General features: G+C 39.1%; 2 protein-coding genes across 10 annotated transcripts in view; one reads left to right on the top strand and one right to left on the bottom strand.

Annotated features, from left to right (window-relative positions):
• LOC139820212 (glutamate receptor ionotropic, kainate 2) overlaps positions 1-13,837 on the top strand; it is a 407,847-nt gene extending 394,010 nt beyond the window's left edge. For 5 of the 6 annotated variants that reach the window (XM_071790339.1, XM_071790343.1, XM_071790345.1 and 2 more), the window contains 8 exons: positions 685-789; positions 5,653-5,910; positions 6,756-6,953; positions 7,574-7,799; positions 8,201-8,365; positions 8,783-8,883; positions 9,675-9,953; positions 11,211-13,837. In XM_071790339.1, coding sequence (XP_071646440.1) covers positions 685-789; positions 5,653-5,910; positions 6,756-6,953; positions 7,574-7,799; positions 8,201-8,365; positions 8,783-8,883; positions 9,675-9,953; positions 11,211-11,300 — 1,422 coding nt within the window. In that variant the 3' untranslated portion in view covers positions 11,301-13,837. Of the gene's footprint in view, positions 1-684; positions 790-5,652; positions 5,911-6,755; positions 6,954-7,573; positions 7,800-8,200; positions 8,366-8,782; positions 8,884-9,149; positions 9,220-9,674; positions 9,954-11,210 lie in introns of those variants that run through there. The other variant, XM_071790344.1, reaches the window with a different exon arrangement.
• Positions 13,754-27,399, bottom strand: part of Sesn (Sestrin) — a 168,394-nt gene continuing 154,748 nt past the window's right edge. For all 4 annotated transcript variants that reach the window (XM_071790346.1, XM_071790347.1, XM_071790348.1 and 1 more), the window contains 6 exons: positions 27,203-27,373; positions 21,800-21,982; positions 21,467-21,704; positions 21,038-21,306; positions 20,070-20,444; positions 13,754-19,610 (listed from right to left, as the gene is read on the bottom strand). In XM_071790346.1, the coding sequence (XP_071646447.1) occupies positions 19,524-19,610; positions 20,070-20,444; positions 21,038-21,306; positions 21,467-21,704; positions 21,800-21,982; positions 27,203-27,373 (1,323 nt within the window). In that variant the 3' untranslated portion in view covers positions 13,754-19,523. The remainder of the gene's footprint in view (positions 19,611-20,069; positions 20,445-21,037; positions 21,307-21,466; positions 21,705-21,799; positions 21,983-27,202; positions 27,374-27,399) is intronic.

A 27,399-nucleotide genomic window follows, 5' to 3' on the forward strand; every position in this document is an offset into this window, starting at 1 on the left:
ACGTATCATTCCGCGTATGTAAAATGTATCATTCGCGAATATGAAGAATTGGCAAAAATTGGTAAATTGTGTTTCGCACACGTTTCGCGCAATAGAATTCTCCGTGCGCGTTTGCACAGCTTACAGAAAATTTGTAACGTCGCCGTACGTGGAGACAGAGTATAGGCGGGTGCGCACGTGAAGAAAAGACCGGGGGGATTTCCCTATCGGGGAACGCGCATTTCCAGCCAGATATCCCGCGCTTCCCGGTGTGCAGCGCAAGCCGGAAATAAATCTCGACGGACTGTGTGTGCCGCCGCTCCATGCACGGTGCCGCCCAGCGAGTGCTCTCTCGCAGACGCTGAAGAAGCAGTTAGATATCGCGGGCAAATGTACGCGCGTTGAGCTCTTTTCTTCGGGTGGCCTCATTGAATCCGGGAAGGCGGCGTTTCGCTCGTCGGCTATTGCCAAGTCAGCTATTCCATTTGCCGCGCGTGTCTAAATAATCTCGAACACCTGCCGAGCACGGGCGACCAAGTGGACGAAGTCGAGAGTAGCTTCGCTTCGCAGCGCTGCAGAATCTGCGTCTTCTTCGCCCGTACCTGGAACGGGATAAAAATAAATTAGAATTAACGTGTTTGTGTCTTTCGTATTCGATTCTTAATCGACGTATTTCCTTCATTATCTTATTCTCTCATTTCGCAGAAAGCTGATCTCGCTGTCGGCTCGATGACAATCAACTACGCGCGCGAGAGCGTCATCGACTTCACGAAGCCGTTCATGAATCTGGGCATCTCGATTCTTTTCAAGGTAAGCAAGAGCCCGGCGAGGCCGCGAGTTAAACGCGAAAATTTATTTACGCGTTACAGGGTAGCAATTGCATCCGCGTCCAGCTCGGACGCGGGGCATTTAAAGTTACCCTGTATAAGCCTGCCGCTTAATCTCCCGGTTCACGCGCGAAATGGCGTTAGCCTGATAGCTCATATTTTTATTTCGTCCACGTTGGTCCACGTCCCGGTGCATTGTTGCCGAGGCGGATTCCAGCTTTGTTGGTCTTTCCCCTCCCTCGTCCCTCGTGTATTTTTCCGCGCCGCGCATCTGTTATTCTTATTTGCTTTTTTTTGCCGTCGTATACTCCATCTGTTGTTGTTAGACCATTTTTATTTGGCAGCCAGCGAACGTGCCCACACCCAAGAATCAACGCGCGATATCGTTGAAAAGTTTCCGTATCGTGAATAATATCTCTATCGATATTTTTACATTTCTTGTTTCCCTGTTTGCCTTTCTCTTCAGCCGCGTGTCCGACGGTGAAAAAAAAAGCGGAATAAAAACGCGAGGTGATTTTAACCGCGCGAGATATAATTTTGTCTAAGTAAATTGCCGTCAGTAATGGGAAGTAAGGGCCGCTATCCGCATACGGCTGTAATTCGGTCTGATTTTGGCGCGCTGGCCGACCATAACTAGTTCTTATCTACTTGCCCGTGAACCGTGGACCATTGGCAATGGTCACGTTTGTATAATGCCTCCATATTTTACTAAAACATCCAATTAATAGTTGGGTGCAAATACCACATATTATAAGGGGTTACATGCAGGTGGTATATACACTCAACTATTAATTGGCTGTTTTAGTAAAATATGTGGAGTAAGAGAGTTTACCAATTATACGCATCTCGCAGTAGTAACTGACCGTAATTGTCAGACACAATCCTATCGAATATCCATCATTCTAAATGAAAACCAGATACGTATCGCTTACATTTGTTTATACAATTACACAATATGTACAGATAATTCTTAAAATAATTATAATTTTTCCATCCTTTCCTGCAATAACAACAATAATAAGGGTATGAATTACAATAAAACTCATTGGAAATAAAATCGTTGCCTGAAATAATGTGAAATACAGTCTACATATTATGTTATTATTGCTAACTATAATTCGTTTTAAAAACGCGACAGGTGATACATACAATGCCAACCAATTATTTACAATCTTTGGCAAATTCAGCCTTTATTAACCCAACTCGGTTACAAGATCGTGCTGCGATAGTAATATCGTGTCGCTTGACGATGCACTCACGTATACTAACGTGCACATGTACGATCTCGCTTATAACACGGTACAGCACGTGTCGCGAGGTCGCGGAAGGGGGAAGCAGAGACTAATTAGAGCCGCTCGCAAGTGACGGCACGTAAACGGTTTAATAATCGGAATGTATCGGTTGACGCAACGAATTAACGAGCCGATTAATTCGATATTTATTCGAAGAGTCGTTTCTTTCAGCCTTTTTTTTTTGCTTTTCCCCTTTCTCCGTCATCTCTCTCCGCTTCTCTTTTCCTATATCTCTGCCCCTATACTCTCTCTTCGCTCGATTCTACCTTATCACTCCGGGAAGCTTTAATTATTCTCGCAGCAGTGTCTCGCTGTCGGGAATTTCTCCCGACTCGCGAATTCTATTCGATCGATTCAAGCAGCAGTACTAGTATCTCCTCCCTCCCCCCCTTCCAAGTTTCGACTCCCGCTAAATAATTCGAGATGCTGGAGTTAACTTCTCTCTCTCGGCCAGCTGCACTTTATACCGTAACGAGCAGCGGTGGGATTCGCTTACTCCGAAGTTAATAATGGCATTGCGCGAGCGGGCGACGTAACGATACCGATGGAGAAGTTAATTTCTCGAGCTTTTGTAATAAAATTTTCGCGACGACGCGGCGCGGTCGACGAGATCGGCTGTATATCTGGGTCGCTTCCCTTCGTTCATCTCTAATTTCTCGATTTCCCGCGGAAAACCCAGTCGGACGTTTGGACTGATGAAATTTACAGAACGACCATTTCCGATCCTCGTCACTGTTAATTTCTTTTTATTCTCTCGTTTTGTTCGCCTGTGCTCTTGATTTACTAAAGGATGAAAGTACAATTCTCCTGTAATACATTTATACAGATATGCATCTATGTGTATAGTAGTATTGCTATATATACATAATCTTACTATCTCTAATCAGACTGCTATATCAATAATAAAGTCAAAGAATCAGCAATTTGTCAATCGATAAATAATAGAGGTAACATAACTTCTCCGTAAAAAATCAATAAAGTTAATCATCCTTCCTTTGCGATAATTAATAACTCGATAGACTATAATTAATGTTACTTTGACTTTTTTCCTCACGGAGGTTTCTAAAAGTGTATGCACCATTCTTCATCAATTTACCAACAGATATTCTTTAAGATAATAAGCTATGTAAAAAAATTGACTTTCCCAGATAACAAGCATGTCTAAAACTCTTTTCAAAAGTGTCGTTTTTAAGACATTACTAGTAGACATCTTAAAAATGTTTTGGAAAAAAAAAAAAAAACATCTGGAAATTATCTTTTATAAGACATTATTTGAGTTATGTATAGATATTTATATTACTGACAATGTTGATATTTATTAATTTTAGAATACATGTGTAACATGGCTAATTAAGATATCTTGTGGAACTGTCAAAGAGATGTCATCATGATGTTTTCAAGTCGTCTTATATCTTAATTTATGACGTCTTTGAGTCATTTTATCTAGATATATTAACTCCTTTTTACATAACTTACATCATAAAAAAATATTTCTTGGGAAATTGGCAAAATATAGCCTCTCAAATTCTCCCTAGGATTCCGAAAAGGAAACCCTTTCAGTTTTACATATTATCACGAATAATTATAATGAAAGCAGTAATTACAATGCCAAATGCATTATGTATTTTGAGGATATATCCACAATGCCAATGCTCTCGAATTTCGAAATGAAATTGTTCGCCTTAGTTCCCGATGGCACAAGCCAACAGCATAATGAAGATAATTAAGCAAATCACCGTTATGCAGTCAAGCGGCAGTGACGTGGTAATCTTTCATCGCGATTCGCCGCAGGATTAATTATAGACTACGTATTACACTTGACAGAATCCTTAAAAATCTTTGCTCAAATACTTTGTTAAGAAACCGATATTAATATCAGATACAATCGATCATGATACACGACAACGGGATGATAAATTAATTGCTTGCAAATATAATTATAATCGAGAGCGGATCGAACGAATTACTTAGCCCGCGGAATAGTTTCGCTATACAATTACATTTTTATCAAAAGGCGTAAAAAATCCTCTGGATAAGTGGATCTCTAAATTAATTAAAACGACGAAAGGCTCTCTCGCCGCGCTGACGATGATAGCTTGCCTTTCAATGCGGGCTGAATACTCGTTTCCGTTCGAGCGGGATTTTCCTCCGGTAAATGCAAGAGCGAGGAGGCGCGCGGCCTCTTTTCGCTGATTACACCAATCGCCGTTGACCGCTGCACGAGAGCGCTTTCTAATTAATGTAAGGCGATCATTTAATTGCAATTAATGTTGCAGCAGCCGGTAGCTGTTCCTATTCCCAAAGCTATATCCTTTAATCATTCCTCCACTTATCCATCGAATTCCACACACTCGCTATACGATCTATCACTATTCCAATTATCGAGTACGAAATATTCTAAATCAGTTTATTAATTGCTAACATTATGAATTCTTCATGTATACGGATATTACAATACTTTTACGATGATCTTGTTATTTCTTTTCGTCGTTGCCACTAACAATGATAGTTATTACAATTAGTACCTTTTGCTACGCTGTTCTTTCATTTTCTCGGAATCAACATCTGCTATCAAGAGCAAGTTAAATTTTACATTAGCCAATTCCACTCGTGCAAAGGTGAAAAACGAAGAATTCGACGCCAAGCATTTAGTAACTACCGCCGTAAAAAAAAAAATCGCCGAGATCGATATCGCCAACTAACACAGATGTACTGACAGCCCAATGGTCCAATAATCGATTTTATCTATTTTCGATCTATTGTATTCCGTAAATGTATTACATATATATTTTCACGCATTTACCATTGTCCAAATTCGCAATATTCATGACATATATAAATTTGATAAATTTGACTTGATAAATAAATATCATACCACTATCCAGTGCATTGTGAGTATCGAAAAATTTTTCTTGCATTGATAGTAATAATTAAGTGGTAAAAAATATGCTCCATAAAATATCCAGAACGATTAAATATACAAGTATAATACTATAAAAGCAACGAAAATTGGATGATAATCTCAATGTGAAAATTATAAAGTAAATTCCGGATATTATATTAAGTAGAGTAATCGATTTCACGATATTACGTTTAATGTAAATTAAGATAACTCGTGGCTAATTAAGAATTGTTAAAATATCCATGAGAAATACCTTCATTATTATGCATATCGTTCCGATGCAGAATTAATTAAGCTTAATATTCATACACAGATATTCCCATTCTCTCCTTTTTATGCATATAATAATGAGAGGTGCATTTGATCATTAAAATAAAATACCGAGTAAATAGTAGAACAAATTGAGCATAACAATTTCCAGCGATAAATTTAATTAGTTATTAATACGGCTATTTAAGTTTCAATTTAAATATATTAGTGTAAGTAATTCAATTCAAATATTAAGTAAATTCTTGATATGTGAAAACGAAATAATGCATGTCCTGTGCGTGAATGCGTAAAAGAATAAACTTTTCTAATATCTTAGAAAAATAGAATATTTTGAGTATCGCATTGCAAACGACGAGGTGTTGAAGGCTCAAATTCCTTGCAGGTACCAACCAAACACCAGGCGCAGCTTTTTTCTTTCATGAACCCATTAGCGATCGAAATCTGGCTGTACGTTCTGGCAGCGTACGTTTTGGTGTCGGTGACGATGTTTGTCGTGTCGCGATTTAGCCCCTACGAATGGAATAATCCTCATCCGTGTCACCCCGGGCCGGAAATCGTCGAGAACCAGTTCTCCTTATCGAACAGCTTCTGGTTCACCATTGGAACCCTCATGCAACAGGGCAGCGATCTAAATCCCAAGGTTTGCGATGAATTTCCGCTGTATCTATCAAACATTGTGTATAAACGCGTAGCGCGAAACTGATTTTCTTATATGTGCAGCATGTATATTATAAAGATATTATTATGTAAATCATCTTAATTTGCTTCGTAAACAAGCTCATTAATACCGCTTTCATCTATATATAATATAATAGACATAATAATTCATGAATAACTCTCGTAATAACGGATTCTCGTTTCAAGCGTCCATTAGAGCATCATGAACTATAGTTACATAGTTCATATATCATTTCATATTAATAATCGAAACAATGCAAATGACCTAAAACTATAATAACTATTAAATTAAATTTCTATTTTAATAACGCCCATTGCCATGCCTCTAAATCAAATTAATAATTTAAAGTGATTATCTGTTTGAAATACTTTATTATCAAATATCTTCGCGATAACGCTTCGCAATTTTCTCGACAAGGAGCGCGAACGTTCCTATTTGAGAAATCTTTAGCTTTCATTTGCAGACTTCAGCTTTTGAATTAGTTTTCAAATACTGAGAATCTCCTATTCAACGAAAATGAAACGCGTTAATTCCTGGAACGCCTGAAAGATACAGTAAGAACGTAAAAAGGAGTATCGAAGTATTTTCAGCGTAACGAGGAATTAACAAATTTAAAGGCGCTATTACGAGAGATTGCAGTTGTGCTATTAGATTGCAAGACGGTAGTCAATATCGACAATAAAATTTTTTACTAATCAATTTTACAATACATGTATCATCGCTTGCAGTAAAATTAATACGAAGCTAACAGCGGTAAATGAAGCTAATTGTTAAACCGAATTTCGATGAAGTGATCTCTTTATCAGGCTACGAGCACGCGTATTGTGGGTGGCATATGGTGGTTCTTCACCCTGATCATCATCTCGTCGTATACCGCGAATCTAGCGGCTTTTCTTACGGTGGAAAGAATGATCACGCCGATAGAGCACGCCGAAGATCTCGCCAGTCAGACGGACATCGCGTACGGAACTCTCGATAGCGGAAGCACGATGACTTTTTTCAGGGTGACTAATATTTTTATTATCTATTCGGAATAGATGGTAGAGTAATATAGTTACTAATATCTATTTACCACTAATTAATGTTATACTATTAGTACTAATATCTCTATAATGTTACCCTGTACAACCTGTAAATGTAAATCTGTCGCAAAGCTATATGATATAAATAAGATATTTTTCTTTCGCACTATCCTATAATAAAAATATTTAAAAAGTATACTCTTTAATGGTGCGAAAGCTGTAGCTCGCTTAGTTCATATGTAAATTCAACCCTGTATTACATTAATGATTCTACGATTACATGAGTTTGTATCCAATTTATGGCCTGTAAATAACCGTGTAATGATCGCGCGCGATACAACCGCGCAATCGATATACGAAAATAATTATTTTGCAATTATTATGATAATCGCTTCCGCTCACGCGGGAATGGAATTTTAATCAGGTCGCGTCTTTCGCGCTAGTTTGTAGAAACTTTTCCGCTGGCAATTAATTATGAAATAATATGTATCAATATGCGAAATTTATAATGCAAGCTATCGCCGTAAACGGCGGTTATCATAATGTTGCATTATGACGCTAATAAAATTTGATTTTCTGCGCTTCTCAAATTCCGTTTCAAGGATTCAATGATCGAGACGTACAAAAAGATGTGGAGATTCATGGAGAACAAGAAGCCGTCGGTATTCGTTTCAACATATGAAGAGGGTATCCAGCGAGTTCTTCAAGGCGATTACGCCTTTCTGATGGAGTCGACCATGATCGATTACATTGTCCAGAGGGACTGCAATCTCACGCAAATTGGTGGTCTGTTGGACAACAAGGGATATGGAATCGCTACGCCCATGGGTGAGCTGTTACGCTGATCAATATTTGCTTTTACTTCCAAATTTCATTAGTTTTCACAATCCAATTTGTAATAGTTTTATAGTTTATCGAGCAGCACTAATACTTAAAAAAAAAACAATTTCAATATTTTGTTAAAAGTGAACAGTGTACAATTGATAAATCCAAAATTGTTTTTAATTCGATATTTTTAAATAAACATCCATTTCAACTTCCAGGTTTTTGTACATTTAATCATATATAATTTATAATTTTTTTAAAATAAGAATAAAATTGCTGTATTTTTACTTGATACTATATCGCGCGAATAAAAAGTATAATTTTAATTTAAAATAAAAATAAATCGCGTAAATATTGCTTGCTACATCTACTTAATAGCGCTGATTCCTGAACAAATTTCGCAGGCTCGCCCTGGCGGGACAAGATATCTCTAGCAATTCTGGAATTGCAAGAGAAAGGCGAAATACAGATTCTGTATGACAAATGGTGGAAGAGTCCCGGGGATACTTGCATGAGGACAGAAAAGGGAAAGGAGAACAAAGCCAACGCTCTAGGCGTCGACAACATAGGTGAGAAAGGCTCTCAGAGAATAGCGCGTAAACTCTGAATTATACGCATCACGAGTTTCCTCCGTAATGTCATATAACACACGGAAATCCCTCTTACAGTCGCAAACATTTCCTTATTTTTGTTGGTTCATTATTCTTATGAAAAAGACTGTTAATTAAATTTTCTAAGGGGCAGGGCGCTGCTTGATTGACAGAAAATCTTAAAACAAATATCTCTGATGTAAATTTAAATATGTACTTTTCAGTAGAATTCTATAATAAATTATTCGAATTATGTGTAGGTACGTGTAATTTATATATTCTTTTTAAATTTGTTTATTTAATTTATACGCATAGAAATATTTATTTCTCTCTTAAAATTATCTATCGATACCTTATGCGTCTGATCGAGAATCGATGTGCCTCGTTTCTGTGTAGGAGGAGTTTTCGTGGTCTTACTGTGCGGCTTGGCATTCGCCGTGCTTATAGCGATTTTCGAATTCTGCTACAATTCCAGGAGGAACGCACCGGCAGAACGGGTGAGTGCATCGATCCTAGAAACCAGTGCTGAAATTTATTTCAACAAATCAGCACGTTCACGTTGCACGACTCTATTCGTCGACATTCAGATTCCCGATAAAGGCGACCACCGCCGCGTTTAATTCTCAAGCCTTTCGTCGCTTTATGTTTGTTAATCGTTAAAACTATTAACTTTAAGAGATGTGCATGTGACTGTACGCGTAAGCATTGCATGACGTTCCCTGAACTTTGTTTCATCGCTACATCATGGATTTCGTCGTATCAGCATGAGCTCATCGTCCATTGAAGCATGCCGCTCGACTTCGCAAGCATCCCAAGCACAGTTGCGAAAAAAGGTCCGTTTTACCATCGTGAGAACTTCTTACGAATTCGTCTGCTTCAATACAAACTCGCAATCTTTATCTAAGCATTATATTTAAATAATATGCGTGTATCGCAAGGTATCGTTGATGATTCGCTATTGTACGTTATATAAAGATGCTCCGATATTAGCGGAAAGTAAAAATCTAGAATTCATTTTTTGATCATCTTTTTTACAAATGTTGAAATTTGATATTTTGATAAAAGTTACCTTTAAGTTACGTAATTTTGTCAAAATAAAGTCCACATTAACAATTAATATATCATTATTTATCTTCGCTTTTGTATCCCTTTAATAGTTTACAGTTTGAAAAGTATTCTACAAGGAATAATGTTACTTATTTACTTCTCGCTAATTTTAGAACATTTTTCTGCATCATGATATACCTTAATCACGCGAATAATTCGCCGTTGTGGGTTGCTGATGTAGCAAAGGCCTCCGGTCCCTCCGACGCCTACCTCCGGCTCTCTTCAGGGAATTTCTCAGACTGTGCAACAACAGCAGCAACAACAATGCCAGCAGCAACATCAGCAGCAACCGAATCAACAAGAGTCGCTCTGCTCGGAAATGGCACGCGAGCTCTGCCGCGCTTTACGCTGCCGCGCGTCGTCCCGACGACGGCGTACCTGCGACAAATGTTCTACGCACGTGATCGGCTACCCGCCGGACAATCCCACTGCCACTCCCGTAAACGGGATGAGGTCCCAGGTATATAACAGTTGTCTCGTCCCTCGTTAATTTATCGCGCTAGCATTAATCTACAAGCCGACGCGTATATTTTTCATGATATATTAACACGAATTAAATAAAGCTATTCGTTTTTCTAATTAATGACTCGTAAAATACAATAAAAAACAATAATATATAAAATGTAATACACTCGTAAAACACATACCAGCATCTTTTATAAATGAAAATTTACCTGAACTGTCCCTATCCAAAATATAAGGAAACATAAAGTTCTATAGTTATTCGAGAATTGCCCTGTGATTCTATCTATCGTGAAAATTCAAATTCCAATTAAGAATCCACGATCTAAGGCAATATCGAACACAATATGTTTTTTCTTTTTAGATGAGGTTTAAGAACAATGGTAAAAAAGGAGCCTGAGATACTCATAATCCGATCTTATATTTAAGAACGTCTTAAGTGCGATCTCAAGATGCTATACGGTCATTTCATTGAATCGAGCTTTAAAAGTAATGAAGACCAAACTTAAGAAGACCAGACTTAATCTTAAATATAAGTTCAGACTATAAATGCTGCTGTAAGAGCGTATTCAGTTCTTTAATCATCTCTTCTTCAAACTGACGGTTTCCTTCATCCGAAATCAATTTTATATATCGTAATTTTGCCGAAAGAGAAATATCTCCTTCTCCGCCATATCGTTATTCAATTATATTTTATATTCACCGAGCTTTTTGTGCTCCCACGTTCATTAAACTCATAATTGCATTCAAATGTTCTTTAATTAACGTGTATCCGGTAAGCGGATTTATTTCCTGTCAGGGATGGGTACGAAATTTATTATCTCTTCATTCCTTCTTGCGATTAATTCGGTACTGCAAGATAAAGATTTTACTGAAGAGATTAAAGGGTCCAATGGAATCCAATTGAATCTTAACTGTAGCGCTTTAAGCAATTAATTCTATTAGCTGCCGAAGTTACATAAACCGAGAAATCGTAAAAATTCCACAAATCGCCGATAGATAAATTAATGGAGATGGAATATGCAAAAAAATTTAATCGTATTAAATAATAAAATAAAGTAACTTATAAAACGCGATATTTAAGATTCAAGGCATTAGTAAAATTGCGTACAAAATTCCCGGTTTCCTATTATCTGAAATATATTTCGATTTCCGTAAATTTCGCATCACAGGCATGTTATCTGTGCGTCTGCTATGATGTTACACCCACGTAATTATTACTTAATCGTTATATAATTGTGACTGTGTATTACAGAGAAGCAGCCTGGCCGTACCCGTAGTCGAACTGCCTCCACACATCCACATGCATCATCACGCACCGCCGCACGACTATGACGGCAATTAGAATTATTAGCAAGACCAATACCGTTGGAAACATTGTAATCGTAATCAGGAACAAGTACAAAGCGTCTCGCGTCTCGCGAAAAGCAATTGCGATCGATTTGTTGATTTCCGTCGATAGTGTCGGAGTTCACCCAATAGACATTGTTTGCACAATATTGACAAAATATTCGTCGTTGGCGCGATTACGAAGAAAGATCTTAAACGTAAGTCTGTAAAGCAACGTGTGCGCCGCTTTTCCGCACATTTGATAAATCCGTCGAGAGATCGACGCTATATACCGAACTTAATTGATAAAACGGTATAACGGTGGTTCTAAAGTGGTTTTTCTCGTAGCCGCGAGTTTTGTACGATTAATCAATCCGCGGGACAGTGTAATCGTTCTGAGGCAAAGCGTTCGCCGCTTTATTCACCACTTTAGAAAGTATTCAAATACGTTGAGGTAACGTGATTTAATACTATCAGGATACCGGAGAAAAATCTTAAATTAAAAAGTTACGACCAGCTCGCATGCATATTAATTCTTGGAAGCCTCGCGGAAGGAAATTTTCTTCGATATGATGCGAGCAAGATCGAAGTTATCAAAATCGACCTTTTAAAAGTACCTAAAAAAAGTCGATGCTATTTCACAGCGACATTCACGATTTCAACGCAACAAATGAATGCTTTACGCAAATGGACCGTAAATTTTTTATCCCTAAAATTATATTTTTATTGAAAAGTTATTATACCGAGATCTTGCACAAGCATATAAGTGCAATTTATATGATATGCAAAATGAAGAGGAATATTTTTTTTCATATTCCTCTTCTCCTTTGCTCTTCTCGAAATAAGTAAAACTTATCCGGTAAAATAGCTCTGAGATCTTTTATTTTTAGCCGATAGGATTTCTTTCCATGCCGAGTCTTCAATTGTCGCGAAGCCATCATTGCGAAACAGAAGTCCATGGCATCCTTACGTCCCAATTTTAATTTAATCGACATCAGTTTGATCGAGAGAGTAATATGCAGATGCTGAATCTAACGACAGACGATGAACAACCCTTCCGTCCTACGCCCGTAGAACCAAACCATCCAGATATATCTACGATGGCGATCACCGATATCTCTAACGATATCTCTTCCAGCACGTTCACGCTACTCTCGCACGAAATCTAACGTTCGATCCATGCACAGAACAATGTTTAGACACGCTCTGTAAATGCGTTCTCTTTTTACGAGAGGCTGTCTATGGTGTAATTATACACGCAAAGTATTCTGTAAATATTGCCGCGAAGAAAGCAGTAGTGAGATTCGTAATGGGACTATTTTATGCAAAATGTGGCTGAGAGTGAGTAACCGTTAGTGCTAATCGAGTACAACTTTAGACGTTTGGTGTCATGTAACGTGTGCTGTAATATGCTGATAGCCGGCGAATAAATGTACGATGAGAGGACGATTATTGTCTTCTTCTTAATCCTCTTCAAACTATAATTGTTAATTTTAAGAAATAGCTGAAGGTAGCTAAAAAAAGAGTACTACGACGAATTTCATTTTGATCTTTGAAATTAAATTTTAGTTCAATTTAAGATTGAACTGAACCAAGATTAAAATCAGTCAGCTAATCGATGTTGCAGGAATCGTCGATCTTTCGATGTCACTGAAGAATTAGCGCGTTTCAGTGACGAATCGCTTTTAGATAAGGCAAGATGGAGAATAAGGGAACGTCTCAGCTGTGCCTATTTTTTTTATATAACATCATTTATTAAGGGATAAAATAAATGACAAATAACATATCTCACTTATATGAAACTATAATATTTCTTAGTGTTCATTATTTGTTATGATATAAAAGAAATCACATCATATACGACCCCCTCCCCCGGCCGCACGTACGGCGGCGATCGTTCGAGTCTTAATACGTAAACGATACACGACGGAACCGACAACTCGCTTATCGTCGGAGACTACGCAAAACAGAATTTCTAAATAAACCTCGTCGAAAGATCGCGAGCTCGCGTCGGCCCATGATAAGATTAGGCTACGACCGCGATGCTTAATCGAATCAACATGACCGAGATGTTATAGCGAGCTTCGCGAGCAAGGAATTCCTTCTAACTCAACTCTCCCAGAATCTCTTCCTCGTCGGTGAAAGCGATGAATTACTATTACAAAGGATGTTTTTTTTAGCCGCGTCTTGACAGTTCGGGATTTGAATGTAGAGCGTGGAATGATAAAAAGTGTCCTTCTTATCTTTCCAGCGTTTTAGATCTGGTCACCGAGGTATTGATGTGCAATCGAAAAAAACATCTTCAATGATAATAATCTGCTTGATCGTTCAAAAGGGGAGGAGGGGGCCTAGTCAAATCACTTGTAATTATCACACAATCATTCCCGATACGGTGGCATGTACTATTTTAATATGCTTTTGTGACTTTCGGAGGTGGACCATTCTCTCGGCTATGCACAGCTTGTGCACTTCGCTCTCTCTCTCTCTCTCTCTCTCTCTCTCTCTCTCTCTCTCTCTCTCTCTCTCTCTCTCTCTCTCTCTCTCTCTCTCTCTTCTTCTTCTTCTTTCTCCCTTTATCTCTTTCTCTCTCTCTCATACACTCTCTCTCACTCTCTGGGAACTTGAACTCATTCGAGACAATTGGACGAGTTTAGAGCCGATTCAACACACACGCACATATATATATATATATATATATATATATATATATATATATATATATATATGTATGTATGTATGTATATATATGTATATACATGTATATATATGTATATACATGTATATACATATACATATACACATATGTGCTCCTTCTTTTTATTTTTCTTAAGACGCCTTATTTTACTTCACCGCTTGCACATTTTTTTTTTTTTTTCAATTTCTCTCTTTCTCTGTGTTCGTCCACCTCCAGGATTCTCACTATACACTTAACCGAGGCATCAACTCGACTCGAAATCCCGACTCGCCCTGCCACGCGAGTTCAAGAGAGAAACAGTAATGAATAAAAGTCAGGCGAAAAGTAAAGCACGATCGGACATGGAGCACAAATGATCCCGTGATAAAGACATCTTTGAGGAATATGATGGATGTTTGCAAGTAATAGCCTTCGCTATGTGAAAGTCAAAGATCTCTCATCTCAGAGATGTCCCACTTTTTGGCTTGTCCGATCACACTCTGCTTTTACCTACTTAATCGTTACTGTGTAAAAATCTCGACTTTTTCCGTACCTCCTTTTTCACTCTACCTGTTTTTTTTCCCATTCTCTCTCTTTCTCTCTCTCTCTCTATACCGTGCCTCTTAGAATTATCGTAAAATTATAATTCGCTCTGATGTACTGCAGCGGCATTCGCGTGCAGATTCGACAAGAACCTCTCGCGTTTCTCAATTTTCAAGAGAAAAGAACAAAGACGAAAGATATGGAGCAGAATGTCGTCTGTAGTCGTTCACAACATCCTTCTCGTTACAACGACGAGTTTCTCTATAAGCCTCGCGCGTATTTCTCCTTTCTTTCTTTACCTTCCCTTCTCACTCTCTTTCTCTCTCTCTTTCTCGCGATTAATATATTATGAGATCAATCCACGCATACGATTATCGCGGACATGCTGCAATTTGTTACTCTCGCTTACATCGATTAATTTATCATGATACTCTTTCGCTGATCGTAAAATAAACAATGCGAACGATGACGAAACTTTTGAGCGAGAAACGAGAGCAAAGAGATAGTTGAAGATAGAATAAAAGCTTAAGATTGCCATGTTATTAAAAAAAAATAGGTGGTAGATAGTGTCAAATAAATAATGAAGAAACGAGAATAAAAAAGCTGCAGAACAGAAATTTTTAAAAGAGACAAAAAGGGGAAAATATAAAGGAAAAAAAGAACAGAAGGAAAGTAGGACTACGATTTTCTAGTACATAGCTCCTTTCGGATCATGTTAAATAGATAAAATCTTAAGTAAAATCTAATTTCTTCTTACGTAATTTTCTTCAAATGTATTAAAAACACATTGTTATTAGTTTTATATAAAATCCGAAAATTTAACATAGCTCTCGATGTGCCGATGAGATCTTCGGCGAAGATGTTGTGTACTCGTTCTTGAGAGCATCGCGATGTAATTATTCTAAAACGCGTATTACGGTAATTAATGGACATTCACTCATTGGTGATTGCATAACGCGCCGAAAATATATACATACGCATCGAAATCTATATCAAGGTTCTCGCTTAACGCGAAATAAAAAAATAAATTACGTAAAATCATTATGAATGCCGGAAATCATGAGACTTACAAACTAAACGCGCGAGAAATTTGGTTTTCCGTAGATATTCGGACATATAAGGCGATCAAATATCATAAAACATCCGCGAGTAAAAAAAAAAATTTCGAACATTTGCAATTAGTGCAGAGTAGAATACGTTTTTTTCTGATCCTGTTAACATCTTAGATAATATATTACTAAAATTCGGGATGATCACAATGGTACTTCTTGCATATTTCTTTGGTTTCAACTGTACGGGCTCTCGCGTCGCGAGTCTAATAAAAAAAAATGATACCACAAATGTAATAGTCAATTTGATCTCTGACGATTCAACAACGACATATGCATCCCTGCGAAAAAATAAGAGACACTGTCCAGAGTTCTCTAGGCTTATCGATAGCGAGCAAGCTCGTATAAATTATTAAGAGAATAAAAGAGATAAATAGATAGATAAATAGAAAATGAAAGAGAGAGAAAGCTAAAAAGAGTTACAAAGTAAAGCCTAAAATGAAATAATTTTTAAAAAAAGAAGAGAGAGAGAGAGAGAGAGAGAAAGAGAACTGAAAATACTGTCATTAGCGAGCATTCGTCGCGTCGGCAAAATTTCTTCGCCACCCCTTCTTCTATTACCACTCGCAAATAACGGCAAGATACACAAAGCCAAGAGAGAAAAAGTTTGATCGTTAAAAAGTTATTGGTTCTGCCGACTCGACTATCATTCCGGCGAGATAAACTGTAAGCGACGCAAAAACGTTTCTTTTTTTTCTATTTTAAACTCTTGGTGTGATATGTGGAGAGACGTCGCCTAAGGAAAAAAGGAAACGCGTCGCTCTGTTGGTCGGAAGGTCTCGCTGTTACTATCCATTTGGTTCCATTATCATTCGGACGATCCATGCGTGCTCTCTTGCATGCGCGTATGCGTTTACGTGCGCGGAATCGTACTTTGGGACAACTTCGCTTCATTCACCGGGACAAATCAATCACTGGAGTGACAAACGTTATTCAACGTCGCTTATCAGTAGACTAGATGAGCATAGCCAGAAATCGGAATCAGTGTAATCTCGGTAAATGCAGAGATAAGAATTATCTCTACATTTATTCGCGGTGATTAATTAAACCCTAGAAGTATAGATTACAAAAATTTCCATAAGATTTTAAACCGGCGCGTTTATAGGATCACGATGGAATTCTAACATTTCTCATACAAAAGAGACTTTATATTGTTATATATTAAATAAAAATTTTATGTGTATGTATATGTGGGTATATATACATATAATATTGAACATATTCCATATTTACATATATGTTAAATAAAAATTTTTTTTTTAAATCCTCAAGACTCAAATTATCATAATTTATCGAAATTGCCACCAATTTCAATTTTTCTGGCGCGAATCTTTTACTCACTGTGCATCACTTATAGTCGATCGTTCGCTGAATCGAGATCAAAGGGTCGTTCACGGAAAACAAGTTTACGTTCCAAAGTACTGATTATCACGTCCTTGAACGCGCATGCAAATAAATCGATTATTCGAGGCGCGCCCGCATACACGCACGCACACGTGTGTGTACAGTTATATAATAAAGAGACACCCTAATTACAAACGTTACAGGTAGAATCATCAAACTTCCAGTTACGTGCGCACTTCATACGCACTCGCCACGCGCACACTCTCTCCCTCTCGCTCTTCCTCCCTTTCTTTCGCCGAGTTAATCGTAAATATGCGTATATATGTATCTATATATATATACATATATATATATATTCGCTTTTTATGTGTATGTGTGTATACATATATATAGATATATGCGATCACAGAACACGTATATTTCGCGTGTAATAGTTTTGTGCCACGTTCTTTTCGCGTGTATATGTATGTACGTGTGTGTATGCATACGTGTGTGTGTGTTGCGTGTCTGTATACCTTAACAATCTATTATAAGAATTTGATTTGTTTAAACAGCCTCTCCTCGATCCTCCTCGCACACAACACTTTGACACCGAACGAACGGCGTCCCCGCACGATCGCAATCAATCGTCGAGAAAGGGACAGGGCTCCGTCAGCCATGGGTCGCGATTCTCCTATCGCTTTATCAAGCTTTCTCTCTCTTTTTCTATTTTTCTTTCTCTCCCTCTCTTTTTCTTTTTCCTCCCTTTCTATATAGTGTTTTATTAAAACGCTACGCCGAAGGCATTGAAATTCGTTGATAAACGCCCTCGCGCGCGCGCGTAATATCGGGCGTCGAGAAATTGGTGTTCTCGGTGAAATCGGTCAATTCTTACGGTGGCGTACGCAGAACTAATAATCCCGAATCGCTTTTCTCCAAGTTACACTTATTTCTTCCTTTTTCAAGCGTAAGCCGTCGTACAAGAGCGGATACAATGATCTTTCTTTCGAGACGCCAAACGAATTTCCCTCTCGTCGTAAAACACGACGCAAACGCGACTTCTCATTGCTAATCTCAAGATGGAAAAGCAGCCTAGGCTTATAGATGGTGCACGGATTAAAGTGAGTTTGCGACGCTTCTCGCGTTCGGCTAAAACGACAGCAACGCATTATCCCTCGGTAAATAAACACAGCCGATAGGCATTGCTTCTCTCCGCGACCGCGTGCACGCGCCGTAACGTATCCGTGACCTACCGCACGCGCGTGCACGCGGCCGCGGGATCGTCCTACAATCTAAGGTTTGCTCGACACACGCGTATGATGAATGGTAAGTAGGTACAATTTTATGTTAGCTTCCACAGTTTTCTTGCGGGATAGGGATCGTCGAAATAAAATGAAGATAAAACGCGTTACACATATATATGTATATACAGAGCGCGAAAGACGATCTCTTGGCCCGACGTTCGCGCGTCGCGTCGTACGCGAGAATCCGACGTTCCGATATCACCGGAGGCGGCGTGCGCCACAAGTTAAAATTCGGAGAAGTCGAGCCAAATCGGATTCGAGATCCCCAATGATCCGGATAAAGATCGCGGTGACGGAATTAGAGTTAATAGATTTCTTAATTTAGCCTTATGATTAGTTTTCCACTTCTCAACAAGCCATCCGGCACAAAAGGAGAAACGAAATGTTCGCGCGGAGCTACGAATTTTTTCTCTTGCTTGATATATGAGTGCGCATTGCGGTGATGTGTGTTTTCTTCGGCGAATCGCGCATAAGGTCGAAATTGCAGACGCAATAAGAAGGGTGTATGTACGTGTGTGTGTATGTATATGTGTGTGTGTGTGAAGTTAAAAGCGCGACTCGAAAGCTTCTAACAGGCGAGAGCAAACTTTTTTTTTTAACAGATCTGAAACGTAAACGAAACGCACAAATAACAGTCTGCTACGATGTCGAACGTAGAAAAATACAAGTATCTATGTACAAAACAAATTATAAATCTTTCCTCTCCTTGTCATGTCTTCCTGTCTGTTCGCACCATCTCATCCTCTTGTTTTTACGATCTCCTCTTCACGATCCTCTCCCGAACACGCATGGAGAAACGCTCCATTCGCCGTGAGCTATACTTTATTACGCGAATAGACGAAATTGGAACGTGCAATCGATGTGTTCGTAAGCCGCTCGAGGAACAAGGACGCGTTGGTCTCGTCATTGAAGCGCCATCGGACGAAGAATCACGCCGAGAGCGCAGCTGAATGGCCAAATATTACGATCTTCTGTTTTTCTCCATCCACAATCAGCATCTTCCTTTTCTTTTCCTTTCGTTATCGCCTTTTTTTCAGAACTCGTTGAAGAACTGCAATTGCTCGCTATTGCCGCGATTCACGATGAAGTCGACGATGAAGCGGCCTTATGATAGCGTGTGCGATGTTCTGTATAAGACTCGATGATATCGCGCTCGCATGTTCCTTCCATGCCGTGCGCAGTTAAGTCTGCGAGTCTACGGCATGGAGCCTGGCGCGAGAAAACAAATCGACAAACTGCAGACTGACAGACAGCAGACAAACGAGGGAGCGACGCGGAACTTCGCTTTAGGTCATATACCGCATCACGGCACGAAGGGCATACAGCAGTTCTGCTTGCATGCGAGCCTCTAAAATCATCAGGTTCACATGGACCTGGAAAACAAAAGGAAGGGGTGATATTTAACAACGTCCAACAATCTCGTTTCTTCGCCGCTGTTTATGCGAGAATAAATTTTTATGTTTCTTGTTTCATCACGATAAAAGTCTTATAACAGACGTTAAATGGCTAATTCCAAATGCATAATGCGTTTCGTGCGAGCTAATCTCAACTTTCTATCGCAAGACCGGCAGCAATTATTTTCAGCCGAACAGTGCCAAGTATTTTATATTTAACACGTTTAACTTGTAAGCTTATTTACATAAATCGTTCATTTTCAAGATTCGTTTAAAGTAGGAAATAAAACCTTATTGCATTATGGTTTAATCGTATGCATTTTGATTAAAATCGGTTTCTTTTTAAAGATATTTGTACTATAAAAACGTATTCCGTTTTATTTCTTAATAAAATTATTTCAATTAAGTCGGATCAATTTAGAAGATATTTCTGCCTACCTTTTCACTGTGTTTGAACTCCCTCATGACGCGATCATAATCCCTCTTTGTGACGCGCTCCGGATAGCAAACGGCGCTCTTGATGAAGGTTTTGAGGCTACGCTCGAGCAATTGATTAACCTCGTTGTAATCATAATCGTCGTGCCTGATGCCGAACATGCATTGTATGTAGTTCCAGATCGCACGTCTGAAGCGCGACGTATCGACCTTGCTGTGCGTGCCCATGGTGTAATACGTCAGATTGTACGCGGTCTTGAATTTGTCGTCGAGAAGATTACCGACGTCATTGTACAGACGATTCACCAAGGAATAACCGTGATCGTCCCAGGAATAGTCCTGAACGCGGAAGGTCGGTATGTCGTTCAGCTGACCGCGCTAGAAACACGAAAGAATCGAGTTAGTAAGAAAAGAATGAGGTGCGCCAAGAGACGAGAAAAGTTGCATCCATAAAAAAGTATCGCGAAAGACGTAAAAAAATTATGTTGAGAAATGAAGAAAATATATACTGCGGGTAGCAACCAACGCGGCGAAGCGACTTTTTTTTATTATCTCGCGCGTTAACGCGTGGCGTAAGCGCTGGTGCCCCGCCTTCGTAGCCTATCTTAAGTCAGCCAATACACAATGTCGTCGCGCAGTAAATATTCATACAGCAGTTACGCGAGCGGAGCCGTAAGCCGACACGACGCGCGGAGCGCAGGCAGGCAGCCGGCTTAAATATTCATGGATGAGCCACACACTACCTTGAAATATCGTCTTTCGGCTCTAATCCATTACGTGCTACTTAACTAGGCGTACAAAAACAGCGGACGTGCACGAGGAATCATCGCCGCGTTGTTGAATAACATGAGGGCCGCGGAGTTTATCAACATAAATGGATGAGCCCAATTAAGATACATCACGGCAGTCTATCGGGCTAACTGTGTTTCGCAGTTACGAACGCGGTAAAATCCGACGGCGGAGCGGCTCACCTTGGCGAAATCCTGGTAGATGAAAGTGGGATCCTCGATGAATAGACCGATATCGGAGTCCAGAACCGAGCTGCTCCTCTGCGGCGCCGCTGCCAGCTCGGCCGACTGCGTCTCGACAGTCTCGAATCTCTTGGAGAGCTCCTCCTGCGTGATCTGATAGGACTCGGACTTTTCCGAGAGACGCTTCATACGTTCCATCAGGGTCTCCACTCCAACCTCCTGCTCGCCGACTATGCTCGGCGACGACGGCGACGACGGTATGTTATTTTCTGTAAATCATGATAATTTCTCAATCTGAAGTGTTATATAAATTTTTTAGTCAACATTATAAACGTACGTAGAAAAACAAACGTGTATGGATAGTTTTGTATAAGTAATTTAATCGTATTATATACGAGTGACATGTTATTTATAGTAAGTATCACATACCAGTCTTGCCGTCTCCGTTGGGGATCTTTTTAGGGCTGCTCGCGAGCTTATCTTTGGCAGGCGGTATGTTACTACTATTGTCCTTATTCTCCTTGTAATGATGGCCAGTTACGTTATCCAATTCCTCGTTAATTCCGCAAGAAAATACGAAAGACGATAACGAGTGGAAGTGAGCTAATAGGACTATCGCGTGAACGACTTCCGCTAAGGACCAATTATCGTCGCCTTTAGTCAATTTCTGAAAATAGCAAATACAAGAGTATTACATCACGAACGTCCTCGAACATTCGCGCGCGATTCTATGCGCGAATCTCGAATATCCTCACCGCTTACCTCTATGTGCGACTTATTCAGAAGCCACGGTCTATGGGCTAGGATCTTGTTGATCTCATAGAGATCCTGCAGCTTCCCCGGCATCGATCTCAAGCCTTGGAGCCACGAGGGGTCACCGCCCTGAATAACGAACTCTCCCTTCTGCAGGTTTATAAGGTAGCTACACTGGTGCCTACCCGCAGCCTGAAATTACATTAAGATAGATCTTCAAACCTGTTCTCGTCAATTTAACTCTCTCGTATCATGCGCAACACTCAATGCCACCCTCAGAAAACATTTCTAACGTAATCGTCTCTCCTACACACTTCGAGATTATTATCCATTAATCGTATATCGTTAAAAGTGATCGCACAACTTTTCAACGGTCTTCTAAAAAGGGCTATAAACTGTTCGCATTTTGCTAATTGATTGATAAAATGCAATTTAAATACATGTTTGAAGAGACAAGATCTATATGCGCGATAGAAACGTTTCGAATGAAACGCGTTTCAGATGTTTCAAGTGCGTCGTGTAATGATGTAATATAATTATAGTCGAACCAATGCACACCCCGCGCTACATAATAAATCAACTAATTTATGGCCGTTAAGCTTCAACGGTACGGACCTAGTAATCTCGATTATTGCGCTCACCTCAGGCCCTACATCACAGTAAGCAGATACACACAGGTCTGCAGAATCAGATAATGCCTATCGATAAGATACTATCCGCGGGGAAATAAGGGCGAAATATAAAAAACGATCGAGCAGCGCGAGTCGACCGAAAGCAATTTTGCCTCACGAGGAATTTCTATTCGCGTATTGAGGGCCGGATGGCGTCGCGCGTGCATTATTGCCGTCGATGCACGTGTATTTCCGCGCGTGTGTGCATGCGATATCGCGCATCGCGGCGTGATAAACGGTGTGGCTTTCCCCGTTCCACAAAATTTTCGAGAACGAGCGTCGGAGTTATTGGCTCGATTTCTGTGGGGTGCAGGAGGGCAGAAGGGGCCGTATGCCGTATGCCCGTTTTTCAATAACAAATTTCGCCCGGCGATAGGCGAATTGACGGCGACGTGATGATGCATCGGAGCGCAAAATTGCACGAGGTCGCGACCGCCAATATCGCGCGTTATCACGCGCACGATCATTTCCAGCACGTGACGAACAGCAACATCCGTTTCAAGGATATATGCACTACGCTCAATCCTGCACATCCCCCGCGATGAATAATCCCATGAGCCTCTCCCCGTAGGTTTTCACGTTTATCGGTCTTATTGTAGCGAGGGAATTTTCACCAGAAAATTGTTCCCATGCGTGATGAAGGCAATAATAAAACCATCAATATCAATGATGACGTTAGAAGATGTGTCATTGAAAATATACATGGAAGAGTTCGATATTTAACGTTTTAAATACTGCACTAATGGTATCTCGTTACAACGTACTGCGAGAAATAGAACGTTAATAACGGAAGATTAAACCCAATGGCGCGGTAAATATTGCTCCATAAAAATGGGAAATCTTTTTTTTTCTTTTTTGAAGATTTAATACAGGTATATAAGCGCTATTATTTAAGATTTAAATTTCCCTGACGTGAACTCGGTGGCGATCTATTTATTCCCGCGTGACTAACTTTGCAAAGCCCCGCGGGCATGAAACACGTCGGTTTAGCACCCCCTGACTCGTCATTTCGCCAACCGGGGAATCTCGCGTGGGCGACGGATGCAGCACGATCCTGACAGAGTCGATCGATCATCGTGACAGGACATGGTAATACCACGGCAAAGGGGTGGTAGTGCGAGCGCAAGTGAAAAAAAAGCGGAATGAAGAAGAAAAATGACGGTGAAAAGGGGGGAGGAGAGAGAGAAAGGGGGAGAGAGAGAGAGAGAGAGAGAGAGAGAGAGAGAGAGAGAGAGAGAGAACGGAGTGCGATGAGATACGCAACAGGACATGTGTTTGCCGTGAGAACGGTAAATCGATCAATTCAAGAGTCACGATATATAAGAGGAGAGTTCGCAAATACATTTTCGTCTCCCTCAAGAATCTAGCGGATCTTCCCGAGAAACACAAACACTTCGACGGCGTGGTTTCCTCATTAATAATTTCACGCGTTCGTCAATTAAATCGAAAAAAATCGAGAAGTCAGCATCTCTTATCGCATAATCAGTCAGCATCGATCAGACTCACGCTAAGTTCATTAATTACGAAAATTTGCATTACTTATCGTTTCACGCGACGATTGTAGATTAACGAGTCATAATTATCGTGCTCGGCGTGAAAGAAATTTACCCAGTGATACCGATCTCTGTTTTTCACCATCGAGAATTATCGCGCGAGTATTCGGAAGATGATAAAATATTGAAAGTAGTGCATTATCGCGGCGACGAGAATAACAATATGTGCGAACGACAATCGGCAGAAAACACACGTTTACAATATCTCAGACAGTCCGATATTGCGATATCGATATTCGAATATTATCTGTACAACAATTGTAAAACAAAACTCTTTTGCGAAAAACATTTTGTTCTTTTTCCGAATCGCAAATAATATACCGTTTGCATAAAGTTACCAAAGCGTTCATCGTAATTCTATATTAATGCAATTCCGTAATGCCGTTCTACGTAATATATAAGTTATCGTTTCTCTGTGCTATGCATCGATCGTCTTTGAAAGACAGCTATAAAAAAAAACATTGATATACATATATAATAATCAATGTTATCAAACGTTAAATATAGCAAGAATTTTATGCCTGCATTAGATAGAACATATGAACGTGAATGCGAGGCAATTCGATTCGCGATAGCAATGATATTTATCTTCAAAGATAGATCTCTTCTATATTTCCTCTAATTTATTCTGCATATGAGTTGTCCAATATTTTATTCAGGCAATGATTAATGAAGTATACATATATATAATATAGTACTAGAATAAATGAATAAAAGAAGACTGAACTGCATTTCATTATTATCTCTGTTTTCAAATGAAAGATCTTGACAGTATATTTTTTAAATAGTAATTTCTCGTTTAATTTTACTAATAAATTTGCAAAGATGCGATTTCCAGTGTCAATTTTCGACGAGGAACGATCCGAGGTGATCGCAAATCGCATCCCGAGGTAGCGAGTTCATGCACACCGAACACAATGTTTATCAGTAGAAAAGCTGTTTTTCAAATACCTTATCATTTTATCACACTCATCCTCGTCTAACAATTTACTTCGTCCTTGTCCGCACTTCGCCGCTCTTCGAGATAAAATATTTCTCGATCGATCGTACACGTTGTGATATTTTGTCTATCACGCCGGTCGCGGTCTACTGATGTGTGATTCCCGTTATCAAACCGAGATTACTCAAAGATCGAGTTCCGAGATTGCATAAAGGAAGCGCGAAAGGTGCGAAACAGCTAAATGTAAATCGAATAAATTTAGCCCGCTCGAATACAGCGACATTAATAATTATTATTAAACATTTGAATAACGTAAAGGTCTCGACTCGAGTTTCAAGGAAGTAATAAAGAAAATCTGTCGTAATGCGCGAATTGTTCAAATTATCATTTGAGTATAAGATTAAGCTCGCAATGGCTCACAACGACATCCGATCGCGACTGCGTATCATTTAAAGGCGGAAGCTGTAACCTCGATATTGTATCCTGTGGAGATATGCACTTTTACAGTCTGCACAGTCCGAGATTTTGCAATAAACAAAGTCGGCGGCGGCCGCGAATGCTCGTCAAACAGCCGTTAACTCGACAATTCAGAATAAACCAGTTTGCAGAATCTGCATACCTGTTCTCGCCTATATATATATATATATATATATATATATATATATATATATATATATATATATATCGCGTATACTTATTTAACAACACACCGTAGTTTCTCTCACTGGTAGTTTTATACCTCAGATACACATTTACGGAAATATACATTCAATCACCAACTATGCATTAGCTAATCCGAGAGTTAGCCTTCAGAGAAGAAGTAAGATCTTAACTCGCGAAACGGGTTTCTCCGACAAGCCGTCTTAATTTTGCAAGGAATGAAAACGGGAGCTAAACAAAACAAAGTACTTAATAAACTCGCTTCGAATTCAAGTGACGGCTGACTTATGGAAAATAAACAAGTTTGCGATATCGCGGGTCTCGAATATCGCGAGAAAAAAAGAAAATATTTTGGAACTCTCCGTGAAATATTCGACGTTTTTAAGGATCCATAAAAATCTTGCGATCTCAAAGATGCATTTTACTTTCGTAATAACGTGAATTCGTTCATATGATGCGAATGTAAAACTGGCAAATCAATTTTATCTTTCCGCCTATCTTTGCGCAGTGTTATCTAGACAAGCCTGTTTCTCGCACGAATCTGTATTCTGAACATTGAATGATAAATGACTCATTTACTTAAAAATATGGCTTGTTCGATTTTTGCATGCGAATGGAACCTTCGATTGGACATTCTCTCCTACGTGTTATTTATAGTCTACAAAATATATCTACAAAATGCTCATACGCACACAATTTAAATAAGCTTTTCCGTTATTTAAGAATTAAATCATTCACGGAGAAACTAAAAAACATGTACCTAATTGAAAAATAAAACATTTTTTATCTTGCCACCGAATGTATCTATTCAAATTTATGTCTTAATTATGATATATCTTGCATGTTCAGAGATAAGAGATAAGGTTATATAATTACGTACAACAAACTGCATGTTTTTTTTATACATAAATAACTAGAAGTAAAGCAAATGAGTGCGTAGATCGTCGAGTAAAGATCATAAAGGAATAGTCAACGTTATTCACATCTTTACTAATTTCTTTTCACGAGAACGTGTACGGCATTACGAAACGCACACGCGCTGCATTTACTCGGTTTGCGATAATCTTTGACCCGGTGACCCGCTGTCGCTCGTCGAGGGTGATCAGGGAACTTAAAGACGAAGACGCATCATCATCGCGGCGAAGAAGTGTTTAGTTTCGTGAGCAACAATTCTCTACGCGCATGATAAATTATATTCAATGAAACTGAGCATTTAACGCAAAAAAACGCTTCTAATAAGAACTTCTAATAAGAGAAAAAAAAACGAAATAACGCTTCTAATAAGAACTTCTAATAAGAGGAGAAAAAAAAACGAAATAAGAAACATATCTCGTCTTAAACTCTACAAATTAATGTGAAACAGAGTTTCTAATGAACCGAACTAAATTCTAAAGTTAATATCAATACACACCTTTTAATTGTTTCAGTTACCTTTCGTAAAATTTTACCAGTTATTAAATAACGCAAAGAAAACGCAATAAAAGTCGCAAGAATGTGTTCAAAAATCACACAATTAATGAAGTATAACAAATTCTCGGATTACACTTAAATTTTCTTATAGAAAATAAGAAAGAAAACAGATATTTACCATAATGGCAATGAGATGTCTGTAGTCATAAGGAAGCGGACCGTCGCCCCGAAGGATGAAATGCTGGGTCCGGAGGAAATGTTCCAGATACGATGGGTGCGAAGACATAACTCTCGAAACATGATCCAGCCTGTTATTCTGTAGGAAAGCATCCATCAACAGGACATGAGTCTGTAACAATCAAAACACATTGTTGT

The sequence above is a fragment of the Temnothorax longispinosus genome, chromosome 10 (assembly GCF_030848805.1).
Source record: "Temnothorax longispinosus isolate EJ_2023e chromosome 10, Tlon_JGU_v1, whole genome shotgun sequence".
NCBI lineage: Eukaryota > Metazoa > Arthropoda > Insecta > Hymenoptera > Formicidae > Temnothorax > Temnothorax longispinosus.